A 22,994-nucleotide genomic window follows, 5' to 3' on the forward strand; every position below is an offset into this window, starting at 1 on the left:
ACAAAGGAAGATGACAAGGACAGAGCAAGATGGAAACACATGACAGGAGAAGCCCAAAGTGAGAGGAAGATATGCTGACATATTTGGTTTGGTTTAGTTTATTTGAACATGAAGGTTACAATGGAATACATCTCATGAATCATTCTTTCACAGTTCCACATGTCCTAAAGGAGTAGGAAGAAGCAAAACTTATTTAATCCTACCCCTCATCTATTCTACATCTTGTACAGTACATATTATTCACTTCCTGCATTCCATGTCATATTTTTACATAATAATCAGTGTAATAATAAATAAGAAATAAAAAATAAATAAATAAATAACAAGCATGACAGAACAATCATTGTAATGATCAAGACTCTTCTGTGTTGGCGTATTGTCAACTTTGTCATGATCGCTACATACAGTATAGTTACGCATCATAAAAACGCGCACAGAGTGATTTCCTGTTCAGTGTAAAGTAAGATCCAAAATAAAAGAATGAAAAAATCCAAACCTACATGGACCCCTGCAGCAGGACAATGATCCAAAACACAGCAGCAAGTCCACTTCTGAATGACTGAAGAAAAACAAAATGAAGACTTTGGAGTGGCCTAGTCAAAGTCCTGACCTGAATCCTATTGAGATGCTGTGGCATGACCTTAAAAAGGTGCTTCATGCTGGAAAACCCTCCAATGTGGCTGAATTACAACAATTCTGCAAAGATGAGTGGGCCAAAATTCTCATGACACATTGCAAGTTATCACAAACGCTTGATTGCAGTTGTTGCTGCTAAGGGTGGTCCAACCAGTTCTTAGGTTTAGGGGGCAATCACTTTTTCACACATGGTCATGTAAGTTTTGATTTTTTTTCCTCCCAAAAGTTTCATTTAAAAACAGCATTTTGTTTTCAATTGTGTTGTCATTGACTAATATTGAAATTGATGACGATGATCTGAATTAAGTGTGAAAAACATGCACCACTGTTTACACAATAGCCCTGTCACTACAATATCATATAAAATCAGAAGAATGAAAATAAATATATGCACAAATGGAGGAAACTGATGTCAACAAACTGCCATAGGTTAACAAATCCTTTGTTACGGCCCCTTGTCCTTATGTCTCTGACCAAAGTCACAAGTAAATGTACATGCAATGGTTAGTTTTGGTGTTGATAAACTCTGATGTCAACAGATGTCGGTGAAGTGTCGAGAGAAGTGGGTTCAACTGTATTATTATTATTATATTATTACGTCAACTAAATCACCCTTTCGAGCGCTTTAACATACTTGAAAACTGACCAAATCTTGCGAGCATGTCTATCCTGGTGAAAATTGTTCACGTTTATCAAAGACGATATACTGTAAGATGTGCAGGTAGTTGGCCATTTTAGTTTGCAGGTGCCATTTTTGTGGGGAACTGGGCCATTTCCAGTTTTTCTGTGAAATGTTATGCTAGCCATGTTTAATAATGTCTGTAGAATACGTTGCGCTCCACGGTGACATGGCAGCCATTGAGAGAAAACAACACTGTTGATGGACAGATGACTAGCGTAGGATGCACAAGGTGGTTACCGTGGCAACTAAGTGATGTGGGAGCGAAAGAAAGAAAAGATTTTAACGACAGACCCGCTTTAGCTTGACTATTTTTATTGTTGTTGCCATGTGTTCACCCTCTCCACCCCCCATGCTCATTAACTATTTAATGACCCCATCAGTGCACACACACATCCATCACACTCCAGGCCAGAGTGAGGTTCATTCCTCATTCCCAGCATGCCCAGCGAGAGCACAGACATCACAATCACACCCGGGGGAGGTGATTGGGGTGTGGGGTGTGGTGTGGTGGGGGGCAGAGAGAGTGGACGACCACAATGAAGGTAGTAGCAGAGACGCCTTTGTCCCACTTTTGCACCCTTGTGAGGTCGTGAAGGTTGCCCGGAAACATTTTATGGTTACCAAGGCTCACCTTTCCCATCCCAGCTTCTAGTCACAACACCCCCACCATAGCAAGACTCCTATTTGTGTCACACCCAAGGTAGCTCACACGCTCCTTTTTCCCAGTACCCAAGTCTCCATGTCTTCCAGCTGTCGGCTATCAAAGCACTATTGATTTCCAAGCATAACTTGCATGATCGCATATGCCAAGGTCAAAGGCCATGTATAAACGCTATTGATTTGTAAGCCATACATGGGAAAAAACGTACGCGCTATGATCGTGCTTATGCAAAGCAAGACTCCTATGGATTTTAAAGGCTATCCGACAAAACCAAAAGATTTAGTACGACCTCTCTGATGTTACTGCTGCCCCTCCCACTGGCGGTACTACCCTGCGAGTTTGTGGGGTCAAAGTAAACAGCATGGTGTCATAAGGTTGCAGGTGAAGCTGCAATTTGAATCTAAGTGACAACAAACCCTCCATCTTCGGTCGTATAAACCACAGCAGGCGGCTACGTTGGTGATGTACAGCCCACAAAAAGACAAGTGTCAGCGCTTCTCTCTGTCTCATCACACTTGAATCCCTCGCAAGCTTGTTGTCACGGTGGCTCGTTCTGGACGTGTGCGGCAATATAATGGTGGTGGCGTTGTGGGGGAGGGGCGTGGACAGCCTCGTGACAACATGCTTTGCTGAATGTTCTCTTCAGCGTCTCATCTAAACTGCATTCAGGTGTTAGGTGCCACAACCTGCTTCAGTTATTAATCGCTGTTTATTTTACATACTTTCTCCTTCTTGACGATGTAACTTGCCATCCATCTCTGCCATGCCCCCTCCCTCGTCACAGCAAAAGGGGTGGAGTAACTCCCTGAGGCCTATGGAGCGACATGGAACGGTGAAGGTATAGAACACCATGGATTTTAGTGATGTGCGAATCGATACTGAAATATCGATATTTCTGATAAGAGATCTGCTTGAAAATCGATTCTCAAATCAAATTATCGATACTTTTGATGCTTCACTCATTGAGGTAATGTATATACAGTACAGTGGTGTGAAAAGTGTTTGTCCCCTTTGTCCCCATTTTTGTTTCTCACACTTAAATGTTTCAGATAATCAAACACATTTAAATATTAGTCAATGACAACACAATTGAACACAAAATGCACCAATTTTAAAGGAGAAAACATAAAAATCTACATGGCCCTGTGTGATAAAGTGATTGTCCCCTAAACCTAATAACTGGTTGGACCCCCCTTAGCAGCAACAACTGCAATGAAGTGTTTGTGATTACTTGCAATGAGTCTCTTACAGTGCTGTGGAGGAATTTTGACCGACTCGTCTTTGCAGAATTGTTGTAATTCAGCCACATTGGAGGGTTTTCCAGCATGAAGCGCCTTTTTAAGGTCATGCCACAGCATCTCAATAGGATTCAGGTCAGGACTTTGACTAGGCCACTCCAAAGTCTTCATTTTGTTTTTCTTCCGCCATTCAGAGGTGGACTTGTTGGTGTGTTTTGGATCATTGTCCTGCTGCAGAACCTAAGTTGGTTTCAGCTTGAGGTCACTAACATATAGCCGGACATTCTCCTTCAGGATTTTTTGGTAGACAGCAGAATTCATGATTCCATTTATCACAGCAAGTGTTCAAGGTCCTGAAGAAGCAACACAGCCCCAGACCATCACACTACCACCACCACATTTTACTGTTGGTGTGATGTTCTTTTTCTGAAATATGGTGTTACTTTTATACCAGATGTAATGGGACACACACCTTCCAAAAAGTTTAATTTTTTTCTCGTTAGACCACAGAGTGTTTTCCCAAAGGTCTTGTGGATCATCAAGATGTTTTCTGGCAAAATTGAGACGATCCTTAATGTTCTTTTTGTTCAGCAGTGGTTTTGGTCTTGGAACACTGCCATGCAGGCCGTTTTTGCCCAGTGTCTTTCTTATGGTGGAGTCATGAACACTGACCTTAACTGAGGCAAGTAAGTCCTGCAGTTCTTTGGATGTTGTTGTGGGGTCTTTTGTGACCTCTTGGGTGAGTCGTTGCTGCGCTCTTTGGGTAATTTTGGTTCCACTTGAACTCAGGTGTGATCAACCACACCACTTTTTTTGTTATGTGAGGTGGAGGGCAATCACTTTCTCACACAGGGCCATGTAGGTTTGGATTTTTTCTTCTTCCATAATAATAAAAAGTTTCATAACTGCATTTTGTGTTCAGTTGTGTTGTCATAGACAAATATTTCAAACATGCAAAAAAATAAGAACTCAGGAAGGAGACAGACACTTTTGCACGACACATTAACATAGCGGAATTATTGAGATTTTGTCCAAATGATAGAATGTTGGTGGGAACTACTTTTTCTTCCGCACACTGCTCAGTCAGTCAATCTCAGTCTGTTGAAACGATGGCTGTTCATAAAGGGAGTCATGTGTGAAATATTAATAAAGTTTTCATTCTTATTGTAGTTTAATTAATTAATTAATTGATTTTATTATATTTTTAAACTTAATTAGTTTTTTCATTCTTTAAAATAAAATGTTTGCATATTTTATATGATTTTTTTCCCTATTTTTTCTTTTGTATAATAGCGTGGCTACATTGTAAATCACCCCGCTACCTCAATATACTTCAGGGTATAAATTAATAAATTACTCTGATGTTTTGTATTCTTTATGCATTGATTTGAAGTTCACTCATTTTTAAAATTAGGTGTAATTTGCACAAAGTATGGTATCGGATCTGTATCGCAGGTACCAGCCTAAATTTGACTCAATATCGGATCGGAAACAAAATCACTGGTATCGCACATCACTACTGGAATTGTGCCTCCCATCACATGGCAGTCATTGCTACTGACTCCTCCCATTAGTCACCATAAGCTATGCCTTGAATCTCCCATCATTGTCCCATGTCCCCATTATAATATATAATAAATAATCTGTTCCAATGTCAAACTGTGGCCATCATTACAGCTTTATTTAGTGTGCAGGTACCGTTTGAAGTCACATTTGAACATTCTGAAGTGTCATACAAGTGGAAAAAGAAGTGAAGCAGTGTTAATAGTGTAAAAGAATTGATGATAAATGTTTGTTACTGTTAGGTTAAAGGAAGGATGCGTTCTCACCTTCCGTTGGACAGACCACTAAACTCCCAGCAGCCTTTGCAACAGCCTGGGACGATCCACAAGAGCCACAGAAGAAAAGGTAAGACGCACCTTGTAACAAAATGTCTAATTCTGCAACTCAAAATTCGAACTTGCGGAAGTATTGTGAACTAAATTTGAACTAACACTGTCAAGTTCGTTTGGACTTAAGCCAGCCTGCACTTGAAAAGGCTGAGAAGATCATAGAGGACGCTTTATCAACACAACTGCAGTAGATTTTTAGAGTTTTATTTCACACTTCAACTATTTCCAGGAGGTTGTCATGTTAGATTAATAACCTTTGAATGAGAGAAACAGCACCAAATTACTAGTCACGACTGAACGCAGTTGTTACATACCAGTGGTCTCTCATTTGAGTAGTCTTTACAGTGATATTTGCTTAGTGCCTCTTGTTGTACACTAAATTTACCAATTATTTACATTGTATATGATGATATGTATGTCACGTAGGTATCAAAAAGGTCAATTTTGCATCATAAGAATTGTCATACTCTTTGATGAATGCACGTAGTCATGTGATGCTTATTTTTAACAAATATGCCAATTTCGACTGAACGAACATGGCAGTTTGTATGTCCTAATGTTTGTAACTCAAATGTTCATAAGTAGGGGAGCATCTGTATACTGAAATGCATGAAACAATCTACAAGATGATCTTACTTCCTCTGTCAGGTGGCATCACGTGCGTAAGAAATGGGACAAGCAGCACCTCCATCTCCTCCGTTGCCATGGTAGCGATTCCCAACTGCGTAGACAACGCCACCCAGACAGACATCTCCTTCCAGCATGGTGGGACCTCAGGGAGGGGCAAAGGTCACCATCACCTGGGCCAGGGGGACTTCTCCCCACAGCCGCCACCGACTCCCCCCCTCCTTCCGCTGATGGAGCACTACGGGATGAGCGCCTTGTAGGTTTTCCTATCAAACAATTGACGATAACAGGTGACATGATCAATCTCATCCAAATGTCCGCCCCCCCCAGCTGCATGTTTGACTACAACGACCCCAACGACTACTTGGACATTACGCACCACGAAGTGGACAGGGCTGACGACCTGGAGTACGAGGTGAGGCCGCGTCCAAAAAGCGACCTTCACTAACTTGACCTTGACTCCACCTCTCTTTCACTTCAGGAGGTGGAGCTCTACAAATCCACTCAGGAGGAAAAGCTAGGCCTGACTGTCTGCTACAGGACGGATGACGAGGACCACCTGGGCATTTATGTTGGCGAGGTAAACGCTCTGAACGTTCTGTGGTTCTCTTTGTTGACTTCTTTTGGTCATGTGACGCAGGTGAACCCAAACAGCATCGCAGCCAAGAATGGACGCATCAGGGAGGGAGACCGAATACTTCAGGTACCTCCCAACTTCTTCTGGTTGGTCAAAGTACAAACTGCAATGTGATAATAATGTTGTTGGTTACCAGAGAGCACCAACATGATGTCTGAGGTGGTTCTCATCAAGGCCGTGGTGCAGTGTTTAAGCTATTCAATTTCACTTCAGATGGCAAAAACGGCAGTCAACTGATGATGAGATCATAGAGGGGCAACGAAGGCAGAGCCTCACCAGTCATGATGAAAAGTTGGAGAAAAGTCGCCTGCCCATTTCTGCTTCTGTCAGCATGTTGCCATTTAATGTTGCAGAAACATTTATTATGCACCATGACTTTCTACAGCCTGTGTAATGTCTTTAATGTAAGTGTGACATCATTATTTTTGCTAATCTGACAACAAAATACATAGAAATGTCATACGGGAGGCGCTTGCAGTACCGATGCATCCTGACGGGGTCAGATGTGCGTGAGCTGAGCTGGAAGGTGCTTATGACTGTCGATATTCCACAGAGGAAAAGCCAGCGTTTGTTGACAGCAGCACTGGCTAGAAGAAAGTCAAATGGATTTAAGACATTTTTATGCTTTGCTGAATGAATTAATGGATTTGACTGCCAAGATGGAGAATTATATACCCAAAGTCACCAGGAGGGGATCAGGCTTTTACAACAAAGTATCAGAATTTTTCTTGAAGGAAAGGCTGCACGTACTTGATATGCAGATAAAAGGTAAGAACATAGGTGCTTTATAGTTAATAAAAAATAAATAACAATTTAAAGACTTTTTTTTCAAATTAAAGTGAATTATTCTCTTTTTTTCTTGTTTTCCTCTTAATGAGCAACCTTTATTAACATCAATAACAACCTCCAAAAGAGTTAGTGTCTCACCTGCCATGAACGTCACTGCACGTCACGACTGAACACAGTTGGATTGACGCAGTGTATGAATAACACAACAGGACTGAGTCACCATGAGGGATTCTTTGTTTGAGCAATCAAGTCTGTGGAATGATACATAATGATACATGATGATACTGATATGAACTGTATTGTGTGGAATATTGTATGACCCTGGCCGCACGGTGGTCTAGTGGTTAGCATGTTGGCTGCACAGTCACAGTCAGGAGATCGGGAAGACCTGGGTTCAAATCTCCGTTGGGCATTTCTGTGTGGAGTTTGCATGTTCTTCCCGTGCGTGTGTGGGTTTTCTCCGGGTACTCCGGTTTCCTCCCACATTCCAAAAACATGCATGTTATGTTAATTGGAGACTCTAAATTGTCCATAGGTATGAATGTGAGAGTGAATGTTTTTTTTGTCGATATGTGCCCTCCGATTGGCTGGCGATCAGTCCAGAGTGTACCCCGCCTCTTGCCCGAAGTCATCTGGGAGTCAGCATACCCCTGCGACCCTAATAAGGAGAAGTGGCATAGAAAATGGATGGCTGGATTGTATGACCCTTTGTTATACATGTTATACTTAGTTAACACATTACTACGATATCCTGTCGGCAACGGAAATGGGAATGAGAACACACAAACTAGTTTGTTGTTTCCAGTGCAGGACAACTGAGGCAAAATGTTGACAAAAATGCGGCTGCTGCGTTGTGCAATATATGTGTTATTAAATATATTTTATTATATTTATTATAAGGTTTTTGGAGTGCAATGAGAAACTGTAAAGACAGTAGTTCGAGACAACGCGACTTTGTTCATACAAACATTTGTAACCAATACACTTCATGTGATTGAAATTTCAATAAATAAATATAATCCAAGACTTATGCATTCAAATATTTCTACTCATCATATATCCTTCCCTGCAGATCAACGGAGTGGACATTCAGAACCGAGAAGAGGCGGTAGCCATCTTGACCCGAGAGGACAGCATCAACTTCTCTTTGCTGCTGGCTCGGCCCGACATGGAGGTGACGAACCACTCAAAACAAATATGTTTAAATTCACTACTGCCCACCATCATTGCTATAAATACCTGTACATGCAAGATGAATATACACATCATTTACACAACAATATGCAGTGGACTGACTGCAAAGAATGACCAGGAAAATAACTGATTATTACTGTTATTGTTGTTATTATTATTGGCTGAATGGCAGAAATCCAGTCCATTCAGGGCACACTCAGGGAGTATGGTCATCTTCACCAGGATATGTTTGGCAGAGCTTGTGAAAGAGGCCTTATTACAGGAAAGAAACCCCAATCTGGCCTTAACTTTGGCCTGCAGATCATTGATGTGGAAATACGTCATGGTGTCATCAGCATAAAGGTGCAACTGCAAGGCACTGATACCTTGGCCACATCATTTATGTAAATGGAGGTTGGGTCTAAGATGGAACCTTGAGGCACACCTTTAAAGGTGTTACGTGCTTCAGTCTCAACATTTTCTGGCTGCACTCGCTGAACAGTGCTATAGAGGGAGCTTGCAAACCAGTTAGTACAACTCTTAGACAGGCCAATGCTAGAGAGCATACGTAGGAGGATGCTGGGGTCTACTTAATCAAAAGCCTTCACCAGATCCAGGAAAGTAGCTATGCATAACTGTTTATTGCCTATGGAGGTGATGATGTCATCAAGGACTTTGAGAGTATTGGTGATGCATCCGTGGCCGGTTCTGAATCCTGACAGCTGATCTGATAGGATATGGTTGGCGTCAATGAAGTGAGTTAACTGTTTGTGAATTAATCTCAAAAACTTTGGCCAGGCAGGGCAGGATTGATATAGGTCTGTAGCAGTTGGGGTCTGAGCCAGAGCCACCTTTGAAAAGAGGGAGGATCATGGCAGATTTCCAGTCAGAAGGTAAAGCACGCAGACGAATAGACAGGTTGAACAAATATGTAATGGGGCAGCAATGAATTAGCAGCTACTTTAAAAAATGTGGGCTCAAACCCATCAAAGCCACCAGATTTATTTGAATCGAGCCTGATGGTTTCCTCCAAACTTCTGAGGCAGAAACAAGATGAAAGGAGAAGCCAACATCACTGGGTGGAGGAGGGGTTGGTAATGGAGCAGCGTTGGAAACCGGGGCTTTAAAGGCTTGTGATGAATGAACAAAATGTTGGTTGAGCAGCGAGGCCATCGTGATTTATCAGTGATACTTGTGCTGCCAAATTTCATGGTGGTGGGTAGATAAGGGAAAATGACTTTATTTTCCATAGACTTGACTATATTCTTATATAACGTCTTGGTGTCAGTGCCACAAGATGAGAATTTGTCCTTGGAATTGTTGATTTTAGCTGACCTAATTGCCTGGTTGGTTTTATTTAAACATTGCCTGAAGGCAAGGCAGTCAACTGGTGACTTTGAGGACCTGGCTCTCCTCCATAAGGTGTTTTCCTGACGAATCATCTCAGTCAGGTCAGGGGAGAACCAGGGACTGTAGCGATTCTTATTCTGGAATCATTTCAGTGGGGCATGTTTGTCAATAATAGTACTGAATGAATCTTTAAAATAAGACCAGGCATCATCTATTGAGGGGATGAGGTTAATTCTCGCCCAGTTCACAACTGCGACGTCATGTAGAAAGGCATGGATATCAAACTTCTTCAGAGAGCTTTTGGTTACAGTCATAGGTGGCCATTTGACTGAGAGGCCAGAGCAAATGCATGCTATGGCGCAGTGATCACTCAGATCTTAACTGAAGGCTCCAGATTGATAATTAGAAGGTGTATTAGTCAAAATAAGGTTGATCAATGTGGCAGCTCTAGGAGATTTTGAGTGCAGTGGGGTTTCTCCTGAAGTCCGCTGTCATCTCCACTGTCAGTCAGGTTCATCTCCAGATGGTTCTGTCCGCACCAGAGGACCAGTTGGTCCACCTCCCGACTGTATGCAGACTCCTCGCCATCCCGGATGAGAACGATGATTGTCGTGTTGTCTGCAAACTTCAGGAGTTTCACAGAAGGACCCCCGGAGGTGCAGTCATTAGTGTATAGGGAGAAGAGCAGTGGAGAGAGAACACACCCTCGGGGGTCGCCAATGCTGGTGGTCCGGGTGCTGGATGTGATGCCCTCCCAGCTTCACCTATGATATCCTTCAGGTGACTCAACACTAGTCGCTCAAAGGATTTCATGACCACAGATGTCAGGGCCACAGGTCTGTAGTGATTTAATCCTGAGACGGAGGCTTTCTTGGGGACTGGGATGATGGTGGAGCGTTTGAAGCAGGAGGGCACTTCACACAGCTCCAGTGAACAGTTGAAGATCCTGGTGAGGGCTGCAGTCAGTTGGCTGCAGCAGATGCAGACCAAAGCCAAAGTTAGCTGAGATCCAGGCTGCAGCAGGTTTGGCCCAGGCTGAGGCTAGCTGAGCTATATAGGCTGCAGCAAGTACAGGACCAGGCTGAAGCCAACTGAGAGTCAGGCTGTAGTATACAGTAGGTAGTTCCAGGCTGAAGCCAGCCGAGATCCAGCCTGCAGCAAGTGGATGCCAAATGAGGGGCGGGATATAGGCCGTTGAAACGCTAGCGCCCCCCATTGCAGTACCTAACCGGGACAGACACCGCCTTTAAAACAAAGGATTGAATTTTAGCATTTGAATTATACAAGTGAGGTAATTATACAAATGAAAAATTATGTTATGGTATGTTTTATAAAGACAGAAAATAGAAGTTAATAAAAGCAAAAGAAGAAACATGGTTTTTAGTTTATTTTTAGTAGAAAACCATGTATATTTTTATGTGAAGCCTTGTTTCCTTGCTCCTCGTCGTCGTCCTGAGTGCCACCAAAGCATGCTTTCTCCATCAGGTCATATACTGTTGCTTCTGCAGCACCAAGAAGCCTCTCTGCACTTATGACAACGCATCCGGGTTCTACATATGAGAGCTGTTGAAGCACGGTTTTCAGGATAGGTCGGAAAACGCTCTCAACCACCTTGCTGTAGTGATTGATCTATATTACACTTCCTTGTTCTGTTACACATGAATGCTGGAACTGACTTGCATTCAGATCGTGCTAGTATTTCCCACACTGCTTGATTCACACATTTTTTCAGCAAGGTTTGGAAGAGGGTGATGATGTTTGCAGTGAATCTTGTCTCCCTTCCAATGTCTTCAGAGGCGGTTGCATCGTTGTGTTGATAAAAGGGTATGTAGGTCCATTCATTGTTGGCATAATCTCAATTTGTAGAGACGATGTCGATGTTGGTGCTATCAGCTGTCTTATTGTTTGGAGTCTTGATGATTCCTGTACCATTATAAAGAAAATGATAAGATTACAATTTAAAAAACTAACAAGTTTAAACGTATTGATGACAAAGTATGTTTTGCTATGAGTAATGTTCCTGTTATTTACCAGTAGTTGGTATATCTTACGAACATGCACTGAAACACAATAGTATCAAGCATATTTCAATGAGAATGTCAGGAAATCTATATCTGATCAAAATCTTTAGACCAGTTGAAAAATTGCTAGAATTTGCATTTAGCGCATTTGGATCGTAATGAGGTTTTAAGGAGAGCTACAATATGCAAAAGCAAGAAGGGGGAGTGGGACAAAAAACATTTGGAACTTGTAATTTAAACAAAAAAAAAAACAAAAAAAAATGAAATAGGCTGTTTATCACCTGATCAAAAGTTTAAGACCACAGGCTATAAAAGCCATTTTCTGTCAGGCATTCACACTCATGCCCTCCTGATGGCTAAAGCTAAGAAGCTTTCTCTTTTTGAACGTGGTCGGATTGTGGAGCTGCATAAGCAAGGCCTCTCGCAGCGTGCCATTGCTGCTGAGGTTTCAACTGGTCTTAAGATTTGGATCAGGAGTGTATGTTAGTGTTGTAAATTTCTTCAATTCGCATCTAGATACACAGGTTACGATACGGTTTAAAAAATGATAGAGCGGTGGCCAAAATTATTAGAACACTTGGCATATTTAAGGGTTTCAGTTGTTTTTGTTTAATTGTCCATTACGATACCCATAAAACGAATGGAATATCTACAAATCATCATTATGCTCTATAAACCATAGAATAGAGCCATCGTAAGGAGGCTCATGTAATTTTCCTTACAAAAAACAAGCTAGGCCTATTTCACTGTCAATGTCACACAATCATGCTCCTTCTTCATCCCCATCAAGCAAATCTGGGGCAAGTGGGAAAATAAACTTGCTCTTGTGCATTCAAAAGAAAGACTTGGGCTTGAGTTGCAGAAGGCATGAGTGTTGAAGTTCTCAGGAAATTCTCAGTACTATTGACTAATATACAATAAATCTATAACATAACCCTAGCCAAGCATGTAAAGTATGAGATGACCAAGTACAATAAATGTAGGCACTGAAGGTATTAAAATGTAAAGTGATGTTGTAAATGAATAAATAATACTGCACATGTTGACAGTTAGGTGTTATGAAAATATATATACAGATGTTACTTTGTAGTACTTGGGTATTTACATGAAAATGAAGAAAAACATATTGCACATTATACAAAAACTGTATAATGTAAACTGTATAATGTATAACTGTTTAGGAAGTACAAATTACTTTAAGTAGTGCAAATGGGTAAACAGATGAGTAGTGCAAGTATATCAAAATAGATCAAGAACCAAACAGAAGTCTTAGCCTTCAACATGAAAATGTTGTGCTAGCTTGTAAAAGTAAACAATCCCATACTCAAAATGTCACAACAATAGTAAGCGTGCAACATTTCAGCCTGAGCATAGTGTTTTCAACCCTCCAGGTAGATAACAAAGGTGCAACATTTCAAAGTAAACAAGTTATAAACCAAAAAGGTTAACCATTCTCATCTCTTTTGGCCTCGCTGGTCAAGATTTGTTGGCACTGTTTGCAACCATTCTTGTCTTCAGCCATGGTAAGCTACGGAGCATGCGCGGCAATTGTTTCGCCGCTAGCCTAGGCTCTCGCCAATTGCCAACCAATTGCTTGTCTTGCGATACCCAGTCCATGTCTCTACAATTGATTAATGGAAGGATTTATGGCTGATTCTTATCAATCCAAGAGGCTGATACCGACGCAGCCGTATCTCTCACTTGTCAAACCAGATATCCAGTCACATCGGTTTATCGTTCACAACGCTAATATATGTACAAATCTTTTTTTCTCTTTAAATTTAGCGGGTGTGTCTTATATTCCGGTGCGTTCAATAGCCCAGAATTTACAGTAATGCTTTTTTAAAAATGTGTATGTATTAAATTGTTAAATACATTATAACACAATTTAGTATAAAGGTTATGGCAAGCAGAAAAATCTTTCCTTGAACTATTTTCCCTAAAACACGCATTGAGGTGATGAAGTGTGTTTTATGGGATTACTTGACTGATCAAACTACTCAATAGATTACTTGATTACTAAAATCATGGATAGCTGCAGCCCTAGCTGGAAATTACAATTGTTCAAAATGTCTTGCTAAAATGAAGACCAAAAAGTGAAGAACCCTAATCCAACCTTTGATTGGTTCATTCATTGATTGATTAGTTATGCCGATATTTGCTTGACCAAGACACGTCCACATCTTCAAAACCACACCATCAAACATGAAACCTCACATGCACACTAAGCTCCCATACCAGCCCACAGTGCAAATAAGCATGATGAATGATGTGTGTAGTATGACAGCGGGTCCCACGGTGTGTCCACATTTGCTGACAACTCAAGAACAACATGACAGCAATACACACACACATGCGCACATACACGCACCACATCCCCGCCCCCACCCCCCACGCACATACTAATCATCACGAAGGAGACGCCACTGTCTCCGTTTAGAAGCTTTATAATAAAGACCAGAAAGAGATGGATGTATTATTGATGTAACACAGGAATGAGAAGGGGGGTTCAAAGAGTAATTTTTGAGGGCAACATGTGACAGGATGGGGACAGATCTGCTTTGATACTGTGAGCAACACAATCAAAATGTCCCTTATCCTTTCCTGATAGATAGCCTGTGCATTTACGGGTCCTGTGGCTCAACATTTCAATGTGATGCACTGATTTGTGGAGTCAGGGTGAGGTTCTGGTGCAACACACACATACTTTACATACATTCTCCGATCAAATAAAGACAATGTCTCTTCATGCTAAAAGCAAAAACTCCAAAATAAAATGGGCCTGGCTGATGCCCCATCGCTCTATCAAATCGTAGCAGCAAAACTGCAAAATGGCACATCTGAACCGTAACAGCAGATACCTCATTTATACGCCTGTGGCTTTTATACAGAAGTCAGCAAAGCAGGATTTCGCTGGAATTGTCTGATTAATTCAACACAACAGGCTGGGAAAAGTGAGTGTTTGGTGATCAATCTCAGCATTGTGGCCTCATACCTCTGTTACGGCTCTGATACTACCTCAGAAGCCAGGAAACTGCCGGTTCATCTCCTTCCCCGATGACATGCTAGCGCTGTTCATGGAAAAAAAAAGACGCCTTTTGAGAGCAGTGTCAAGTCCTGCTCCATGTGAAAACATTTCATACCATAGGGTGTCCCCATTTTGATGGTAAATACTGTATGAGTCTCCCCTTCCCCCCTCTCTCAGGATGATGCAACAGAGGGCATGAGGATGGGTCTAGATGAAGATGCAGGTTCCAAGCTGCTTAATGATCAAGCCTCTTCCTCCAGCCACCTCTCTGGTTATTGGCCCCTCAGTCAGTACTCAGGAGGAAGCGGAGGACAATTGGATGGTGATGAAGATGAGGAAGGTGACGAGGAGGAAGGAAAGAAGGCGGAGACAAATGACGGCGATTGTCCAGTGCCCCTTCTACCCCTGCTCAACCTGCCGCCCCTGCTGTCTACCAGTCAAGACCTGGACAGCGGACTGGGCCGCACCGATGACAGTACCCGCTACGAGGAGTCCTCCGAGCACGACCTGCTGGGGGATCAAACCAGCGCCTGTAACACCAACACCACTAACACCCCCGGCAGCACCCGCAAGTTCCGTCCCGGACCCAGTCCAAGGTCAGGACCCAAGGACGTGGAGACTGAAATTCACTTTAACTTTCTCTAATTTGACTGTGTTTCCTTCCTGTTTCCTGGAACAGGCTCAGTCCACGACCCAGTCCCGGCTTCTGCCCAAGCACCCAGCTGACCCCCAGCCCCGGGCATAGCCGAGGAGACCCCACGCAGCCTTTCCTGCACCTCTGTAGCTTCCAGCTCAGCTCTGACTCTCTCACTGGGCCGGACTGGACAGAGACGGGGGCAACGCAAAACCACGTCCACCACAAGGTACAGCCGATTTATCTGTGGCATTCTTCACAGTCATAGCAAGTAAGGATGCGGATGGTGACTTTAAAGCTTCCTGTAGGTCTCCCAATACGTTTTCATCACCATGTAAACTTGACCTCTGATCCTCAGCTCCAGCAGCACAAGAGTCCCCTGAGCATGATGGTGATGATGCCAGGCCTGACAGAGGATGAGTGCCAGCGCTACCTGGAGCTGCTGGAAATCAGGTACCAGTACGACAGACGGCCCAGGAAGCAACCTCAAGATGTCCATGCCAAAGAGATGGGTCTTCAGGAGAGAAAAGACGAAGAAGAGCGGGAAAGAGGAGAAGAGGTGGACATGAACTGCAACGTGACCGTGAGCCAGCACGAGATGGCGCTCATCGAGGAGGAGCTGCGTCACCTGGAGTTCAAATGTCGCAACATCCTCCGCGCTCAGAAGATGCAGCAGCTTAGGGAGCAATGCCTGAAAGCATGGATGATGGAGGAGGAGACAGTGGAAGCAGGTAACCAAAGCGACCACAGAGGTCTAAGTAGGAGGAAGTAACGTTGTTTACACACCTGTCATAGTTAGCACAAAAACACACAAAACATTTCTATGAAACTTTGTGTAGCGATGGCCCATGAGCTGAGGAAGAACCAAATACATTTTGATCCAAATCGGAAATGAAAATACTGTTTTTTTTGTCCAGAGCGTAGCTTTTCCCACACCATAATAGAGTCCTTTTGTTTATAGGCTGCTTAATCACAGAAAAACAAAAATATGTCACTGGATGAATTCATTTCTCCCTGGTTCAAGTTCCATCTCGTTTTGGAGATATTGAAAGGGCTGACGATGCATGTGCCAGGAATGTCTTAACTGTAACAGAACTTCATGACCCTGTACTGGGTCAGGCAAATAAGGACTCTAAATAACTGAACGTCCATAAAATGGTGTCCATTTGCCATAAGGACGAGACTTCGCAGTGTGTCTTTTTGCCAATTGCTGCCACCTAGTGACCGTATAGTGACACTACATAAACAGCTTGACAATTATTCCTTCGCCAATAATCATGAATTAGTACTTTTATAGCATCGCTAAGGAATAATCAAAATCTCACACTAAAAATTCACATTTACCAATTCAAATATTTTATTATTTTCTATATCAATAGAGACAGTTAGCAGCATGTTATGTTGAAAGCATGAATTAGACGCAATCATTTCAAAAAATCTTACTTGACAATACAATATACTGGTTAAGCAGACAGCAAAGAGAATTTGTTTTAAGGTACAACGGATTTTTTTGCTAGTCAATACTAACATCATCCAAGCAGTATAGTATACAAATCTACTAACATGGAAGCAAACATGTCTACTAAGAATCTGAATTTGTTTAAAGCAAATAAATCACAACTCTTTCACATGTGTATTTATAATTCATGCCAATTCACAATGGAGAAGTTTGCTAAATGATCTTTATTTCCGTAGATATACAGTTGTGTGAAAAAGAGTTTCCCCCTTCCTCATTTCTTATTTTTTTTTGCATTGCTTTTTTTGTTTGTCACACTTAAATGTTTCAGATCATCAAACTAATTTGAATATTATTCAATGACAACAGAACTGAACACAAATGCCGTTTTTAAATTTAAGTTTTTATTATTACGGGAGAAAAAAAAAATCCAAACCTACAGTACATGGCCCTGTGTGAAAAAGTGATTCCCCCCGTTAAAACATAACTTAAGTGAGATTAATTGAGATCTATCAGTCCAGAAAATGTTATAAAGTCATTTCTAAAGCTTTGGGACTCCAGCGAACCACAGTGAGAGCCATTATCCACAAATGGCGAAAACATGGAACAGTGGTGAACCTTCCCAGGAGTGGTTGGCCAACCAAAATGACCACAAGAGCACAGCGACGACTCATCTAAAAGGTCACAAAAGACCCCACAACAATATCCAAAGAACTGCAGGCCTCACTCACCTCAGTGAAGGTCAGTGTTCATGAATCCACCATAAGAAAGACACTGGGCAAAAACGGTCTGCATGGAAGAGTTCCAAGACAAAAATTTTGCCAGAAAACATCTCAATGGACCCGAAGACAAAAGTTTAACTTTTTGGAAGGTGTGTGTCCCATTACATCTCGCGTAAAAGTAACACCGCAATTCAGAAAAAGAACGTCATACCAACGGCAAAATATGGTGGTGGTAGTGTGATGGTCTGGGCTGTTTTGCTGTTTCAGGAACTGGAAGACTTGCTGTGATAAATTAAACTATGATTCCTGCTGTCTATCAAAAAATTCTGAAGGAGAATGTTCGGCCATCTGTTGGTGACCTCAAGCTGAAACCAACTTGGGTTCTGCAGCAGGACAATGATCCAAAACACACCAGCAAGTCCACCTCTGAATGGCTGAAGAAAAACAAAATGAAGACTTTGGAGTGGCCTAGTCAAAGTCCTGACCTGAATCCTATTGAGATGCTGTGGCATGACCTTAAAAAGGCGCTTTATGATGGAAAACCCTCATGCTGGAAAAATGTGGCTGAATTACAACAATTCTGCAAAGATGAGTGGGCCAAAATTCCTCCTCAGCGCTGTAAGAGACTCATTGCAAGTTATCACAAACACTTGATTGCAGTTGTTGCTGCTAAGGGTGGCCCAACCAGTTATCAGGTTTAGGGGGCAATCACTTTCACAGGGCCATGTAGTTTAGGATTTTCCTTCTCCTTTAATAATAAAAAGTTTCATTTAAAAACTGCATTTTGTGTTAAGTTGTGTTGTCACCGACTAATATTAAATTTGTTTGAAGATGTGAAACATTTAAGTGTGCGAAACATGCAAAAAAAAAAAACATCAGTAAAAACTCACCTCAGCAGCTCAAGACCATTCAACTGTTCCGGTCTGCTAAATTAAAGTCAAACATCCATCCATCCATTTTCTATGCTGCTTCTCCTCATTAGGGTCGTGGGGGTATGCTGGAGCCTATCCCAACTGACTTCAGGTGACACCCTGGACTGGTCGTAAAGTCCAACAATAATGATAAATTCTATTGGTGCCAAAAACTGTTCAGCTATCTTAAATTAGCCAGCTGCCTCGATATTCCCCATGCCAACGTTTATCTCAAGGCCCGCCGCCTACTTCCTGTTTCCTTTAAAGGCAACCCTGTACAGGAACACAGGTGGTAGACCTATTAGAAAACAACAGATTGAATTCCTACACCATCTCATGCTTTCCTTTTAATGTTTGGAACACCGTAGCTGACTTGAATTCATGATGGAATATTTCTTAAATGCACTCCATCATACGTGTCAAACTCAGGCCCACAGCAGCAATTTCATCTGGCCCACGGAACGGTGGTAACATTGAGATGGCCTGCATCGCGGATCTCAACAAACAAAGTGCTTGCAACGATCTGCATAATCAAGAAATTTTGTACAAGATGAGGATGGGGGGGAATTGTCCTGTTCGGCCTTCTACCTAAAGACGGTTTTCAATTTTGGCCCCACAAAGTCGCTGGTGGTGTAATGGTGCACGCCTCTGTCTTTCAAGGCAAAGGGCATGGGTTCCTTCACACTAGTGATGGTTGCGTCAGGAAGCGCTTGGGCTGCAAACACAAAGGCAAATCCATCAATGCGACTGATGTGCTGTGTGACAGACCTCCACACATCTGGCAGCCAAAGCCTTTCATTTGACCTGCCAATCACCCAAATGAGGAAACCATTCATGCAATGCTCCATCTGTAGAGGTTAGAATGTCGTGAGACAGGTTCGTTTTACCCTTCTGATACCCTCAGTTTTTACAGTTTTACCCTCAGTGAGTTACTGCTGGTGTTTCTTACCCTCAGTTATCGCTGTTAATTTGTTCCAGACCCGAATTTCCTTATTTATATCTCAAATATTTTTGTAGTTAGAGCATAAAAAACCTGTTTACGACCTACTACATACAATAATGTTTAATTAATTTATTAGACATTTATAGGCATAGTCACACTCATATTACCCAATATAGTAGATATAATCAGAGAAGACTCGTGCTCGTGTGTGTTTCAATAAATGCCTTCCGGATGTGTGGACAGGAAGTTAGAGTAACCTGTGGTGTTATGATGATGATGATTATTATTATTTATTATTATTATGTTATTGTGCCTGTTGTGATATGAATAAGTATAAAATAATAAAAGCCCTGACTTATCCCTTGCTATTAATATACCTACGTTGGGATTCACACAACTGTTGATGTGCAGGTATGCTTGACGGGGATGAGGGCCGTGAGTTGTCAGCCATTAACGAGCTTCCGGAGCGTTCCAATGACAGCACCAGCGCCTACAACAGTGGCGGGGAGAGCTGCCGCAGCACACCAATGGCCAGCAGCGAACGGATACCGCCTCTCCAGGAAGAAGACGACGATGCAGGGAGACCGCCCATGTCCCCACCTACGCTCCTCCCCCTCGGTTACCTCCCACCTCTGAACTCGCCTCTCACCAGCCGCCGTCGGGACTGTGAGAGGCGCCACTCCAACCTTGGGTGCTCTCTCTCGCCCAGGGCTGGATGGAATTACGACCAGGGCAACAGCTTCCACTCCATGCCATCCACGCCCTCCAAGTTCAGGTGCTAAAACACATCCAGGCAAATACCACTTTACTGACTAGTATGTAATTGTAACTTTTACAATTACTTTCTCCTTTTGTGATACCAAACAAATACAAACAAACAAATATAAATCTGTTTATATCTCCAGCATATCCACAATTTGTTTTTTCCTACACAGATCTCTGTCCAGAGAGGCTGGGTCATCACCTAGAAGGGTTGTAGCTGATGAAGGGCGGTGCTCCAAAACTGGTAATGAGTCTTTGACATCATCGTGTAGTCATTGTTTTAAATGCAGCATGTCATGTTTTAAGTATTATTCTTGTTATCTCACGAAAGTGCATTTTAATTGCAGGTACCAACCCTACCAGGCCTGGAGGAGGCAGTGCAAAGTCCAGCCCCCTCCTGTCCCAGCGTCACCAAAGCCGGGTAAAGCCCTTGGAACGCTACCAGAGCTGCATCGCGCTGCCCTCCGATGGCCTGGTAGACCAGCTGGATCAGCTGGTTCGAGAGAGGAGGAGGGTAGAGGGTGCGGAGAGAGGGGCGGGCACAGGCAGCAGCGGGCCCGCAAGCCCCCGTAGTGCCCCCTACAGTCTGGAGGACCAGCACGCAGCCCCACGGTTGGGACTAGCATTACCACTTGGGCTGTTGCACTCGTCACCAACCGCCACGTCACAGCGCATGGAATGGAAGGTGACATTTTGTTCTCTCTATTGTCCCCTTTGTCTTACCATCACTGATGCTCTTGTAGACTGAGAAACCCCGACTACTTGATGAATACCCATTGAGAACTCTTGCTTCGCTGTGTCACATTTCTTCAGGTGAAGATCCGCAGCGATGGCACTCGTTACGTGGCCAAGCGGCCTGTGAGAGACCGGCTGCTCAAGGCCAGAGCCATGAAGATCAGAGAGGAACGTAGTGGCATGACGACTGATGACGACGCTGCCAGTGAGATGAAACAGGTAGCCCAACCATCAATGTCTTACTATGTTGGATACACTTTTTCCCGTTCAAGCAAGATAAACCACTCTTAATCCATGAATGTATCAATCAGATTAGGGACAAGAGTCCTTAGTTAGTTGTCAAAGAATCTGAACTGGAGAAAAGTGTGATTATGTAGAGTGTTTCCTGAGAGGTCACAAACCAAGGAAGTTGTCCAATAACTTCAAATAGATCCTATGATGACATCCTGTGACGTAGGAGACCACAGTCGGGCATTGATGAAGAAACCATTTTGTAGAATGGCTTGCACCTAGCCCATGATGTTAAGATCATCCATGACCATTTGCATTATCGATTCCACACTTGCGCACAGCTTTCCAGAAGCTCCAGAATGCCAAGCTGTTTTGGCCAACAAGTGTGTTTCCAAATATTTGTAGTGATGATGGATTTCCTAGCAAAGGCCAGCACTGCGCTTCAGTGCTGCATAACCTGCAGTAGACATGTCATGCTGAGCAAGGGTCCTTTGTATATGAAGTTCTTGCTCTCCTGCCCTCGCACAAAGTGACTTGTAAAGCTTATTTGTGAGGTCGAGTTATGACTTGTGACTTGTAAAGATGAGGTCTTCACAGTTGCATAAAGCCATGCGAGAAGCGTGTCACCATTGTTGGTCCCTATGTAGTAAAAATCTTTTTTCCCCTCATGTTATTATTTTCATGATTGCATAGGTGACGTGTTCCAATACACAGAACCTAGTAAACGTGAAGTGATGAACTCTCCAAACCAACAGGGGCGATACTGGAGCAAAGAAGAGAGGAAGCAGCAGCTGTTGAGAGCCAGAGAGTACAGACGAAGGAGAGAGTTCATGATGCAGAGCCGCCTGGACTACTTGAAGGGGGACAGGTAGAACCCTTCCTGTTACATTACCTTTCATAATATGCTTGGTTTTCTGGTTCTTTTAATAATGCAACCAACAAATGAGCGAAAACAAAACGTCTTGCCTTGACTAATGTAATAACTATTGTGAGTGCAGGAAAATGTGAATCGCACAGCGGTGTGAAAAAGTGTTGCCCCTTTGCATGTTTGTCACACTTAAATATTTCAGATCATCAAGCAAATTTGAATGTTAGTCAATGACAACACAACTGAACACAAAATGCCATTTTTAAATAAAACTTTTTATTATTAAGGGAGAAAAAAAAATCCAAACCCCTGCGTGAAAAAGTGATTGCCCCCTAAACCTAATAAGTGGTTGGGCCACCCTTAGCAGCAACAACTGCAATCAAGCGTTTGTGATAACTTGCAATGAGTCTCTTACAGCACTGTGGAGGAATTTTGGCCCACTCATCTTTGCAGAATTGTTGTAATTCAGCCACATTGGAGGGTTTTCTGGTGTGTTTTGGATCATTGTCCTGCTGCAGAACCCAAATTTATTTCAGCTTGAGGTCACGATCCATCAGGATTTTTTTTCCAAAAAAGTTCTACTTTTGTCTGCTTAGACCACAGAGTATTTTCCCAAAGGTCTTGGGGATCATCCAGATGTTTTCTGGCAAAATTGAGATGAGCTTTGATGTTCTTTTTTGTTCAGCAGTGGTTTTTGTCTTGGAACTCTGTCATACAGGCCGTTTTTGCCCAGTGTCTTTCTTATGGTAGAGTCATGAACACTGACCTTAACTGAGGCAAGTGAGGCCTGCAGTTCTTTGGATGTTGTTGTGGGGTCTTTTATGACCCCTTGGATGAGTCGTCGCTGTGCTCTAGGGGTAATTTCGGTTGGCTGGCCTCTCCTGGGAAGGTTCACCACTGTTCCATGTTTTCGCCATTTGTGGATAATGGCTCCCACTGTGGTTCGCTTTTCCAGACTGATAGCTCTCAATTAATCTCAGTTAAGTTACGTGTCAACG

The 22,994-nt window shown here is 42.7% G+C and overlaps 1 protein-coding gene across 4 annotated transcripts in view; it reads left to right on the plus strand.

Moving 5' to 3' along the window:
* The window catches only part of LOC129183506 (PDZ domain-containing protein 4-like), a 51,787-nt gene that overhangs the window by 22,997 nt on the left and 5,796 nt on the right, over positions 1-22,994 (plus strand). For 2 of the 4 annotated variants that reach the window (XM_054780550.1, XM_054780548.1), the window contains 13 exons: positions 5,023-5,125; positions 5,758-5,992; positions 6,067-6,151; positions 6,218-6,439; positions 8,235-8,336; positions 14,912-15,330; positions 15,414-15,597; positions 15,727-16,099; positions 19,812-20,175; positions 20,336-20,406; positions 20,510-20,847; positions 20,976-21,116; positions 21,884-21,996. In XM_054780550.1, the coding sequence (XP_054636525.1) occupies positions 5,035-5,125; positions 5,758-5,992; positions 6,067-6,151; positions 6,218-6,439; positions 8,235-8,336; positions 14,912-15,330; positions 15,414-15,597; positions 15,727-16,099; positions 19,812-20,175; positions 20,336-20,406; positions 20,510-20,847; positions 20,976-21,116; positions 21,884-21,996 (2,738 nt within the window). In that variant the 5' untranslated portion in view covers positions 5,023-5,034. Of the gene's footprint in view, positions 1-2,763; positions 2,818-5,022; positions 5,126-5,757; positions 5,993-6,066; positions 6,152-6,217; positions 6,440-8,234; positions 8,337-14,911; positions 15,331-15,413; positions 15,598-15,726; positions 16,100-19,811; positions 20,176-20,335; positions 20,407-20,509; positions 20,848-20,975; positions 21,117-21,883; positions 21,997-22,994 lie in introns of all 4 variants that reach the window. The other 2 variants (XM_054780549.1, XM_054780547.1) reach the window with 2 other exon arrangements.

The sequence above is a fragment of the Dunckerocampus dactyliophorus genome, chromosome 1, assembly GCF_027744805.1.
Source record: "Dunckerocampus dactyliophorus isolate RoL2022-P2 chromosome 1, RoL_Ddac_1.1, whole genome shotgun sequence".
Lineage (NCBI taxonomy): Eukaryota > Metazoa > Chordata > Actinopteri > Syngnathiformes > Syngnathidae > Dunckerocampus > Dunckerocampus dactyliophorus.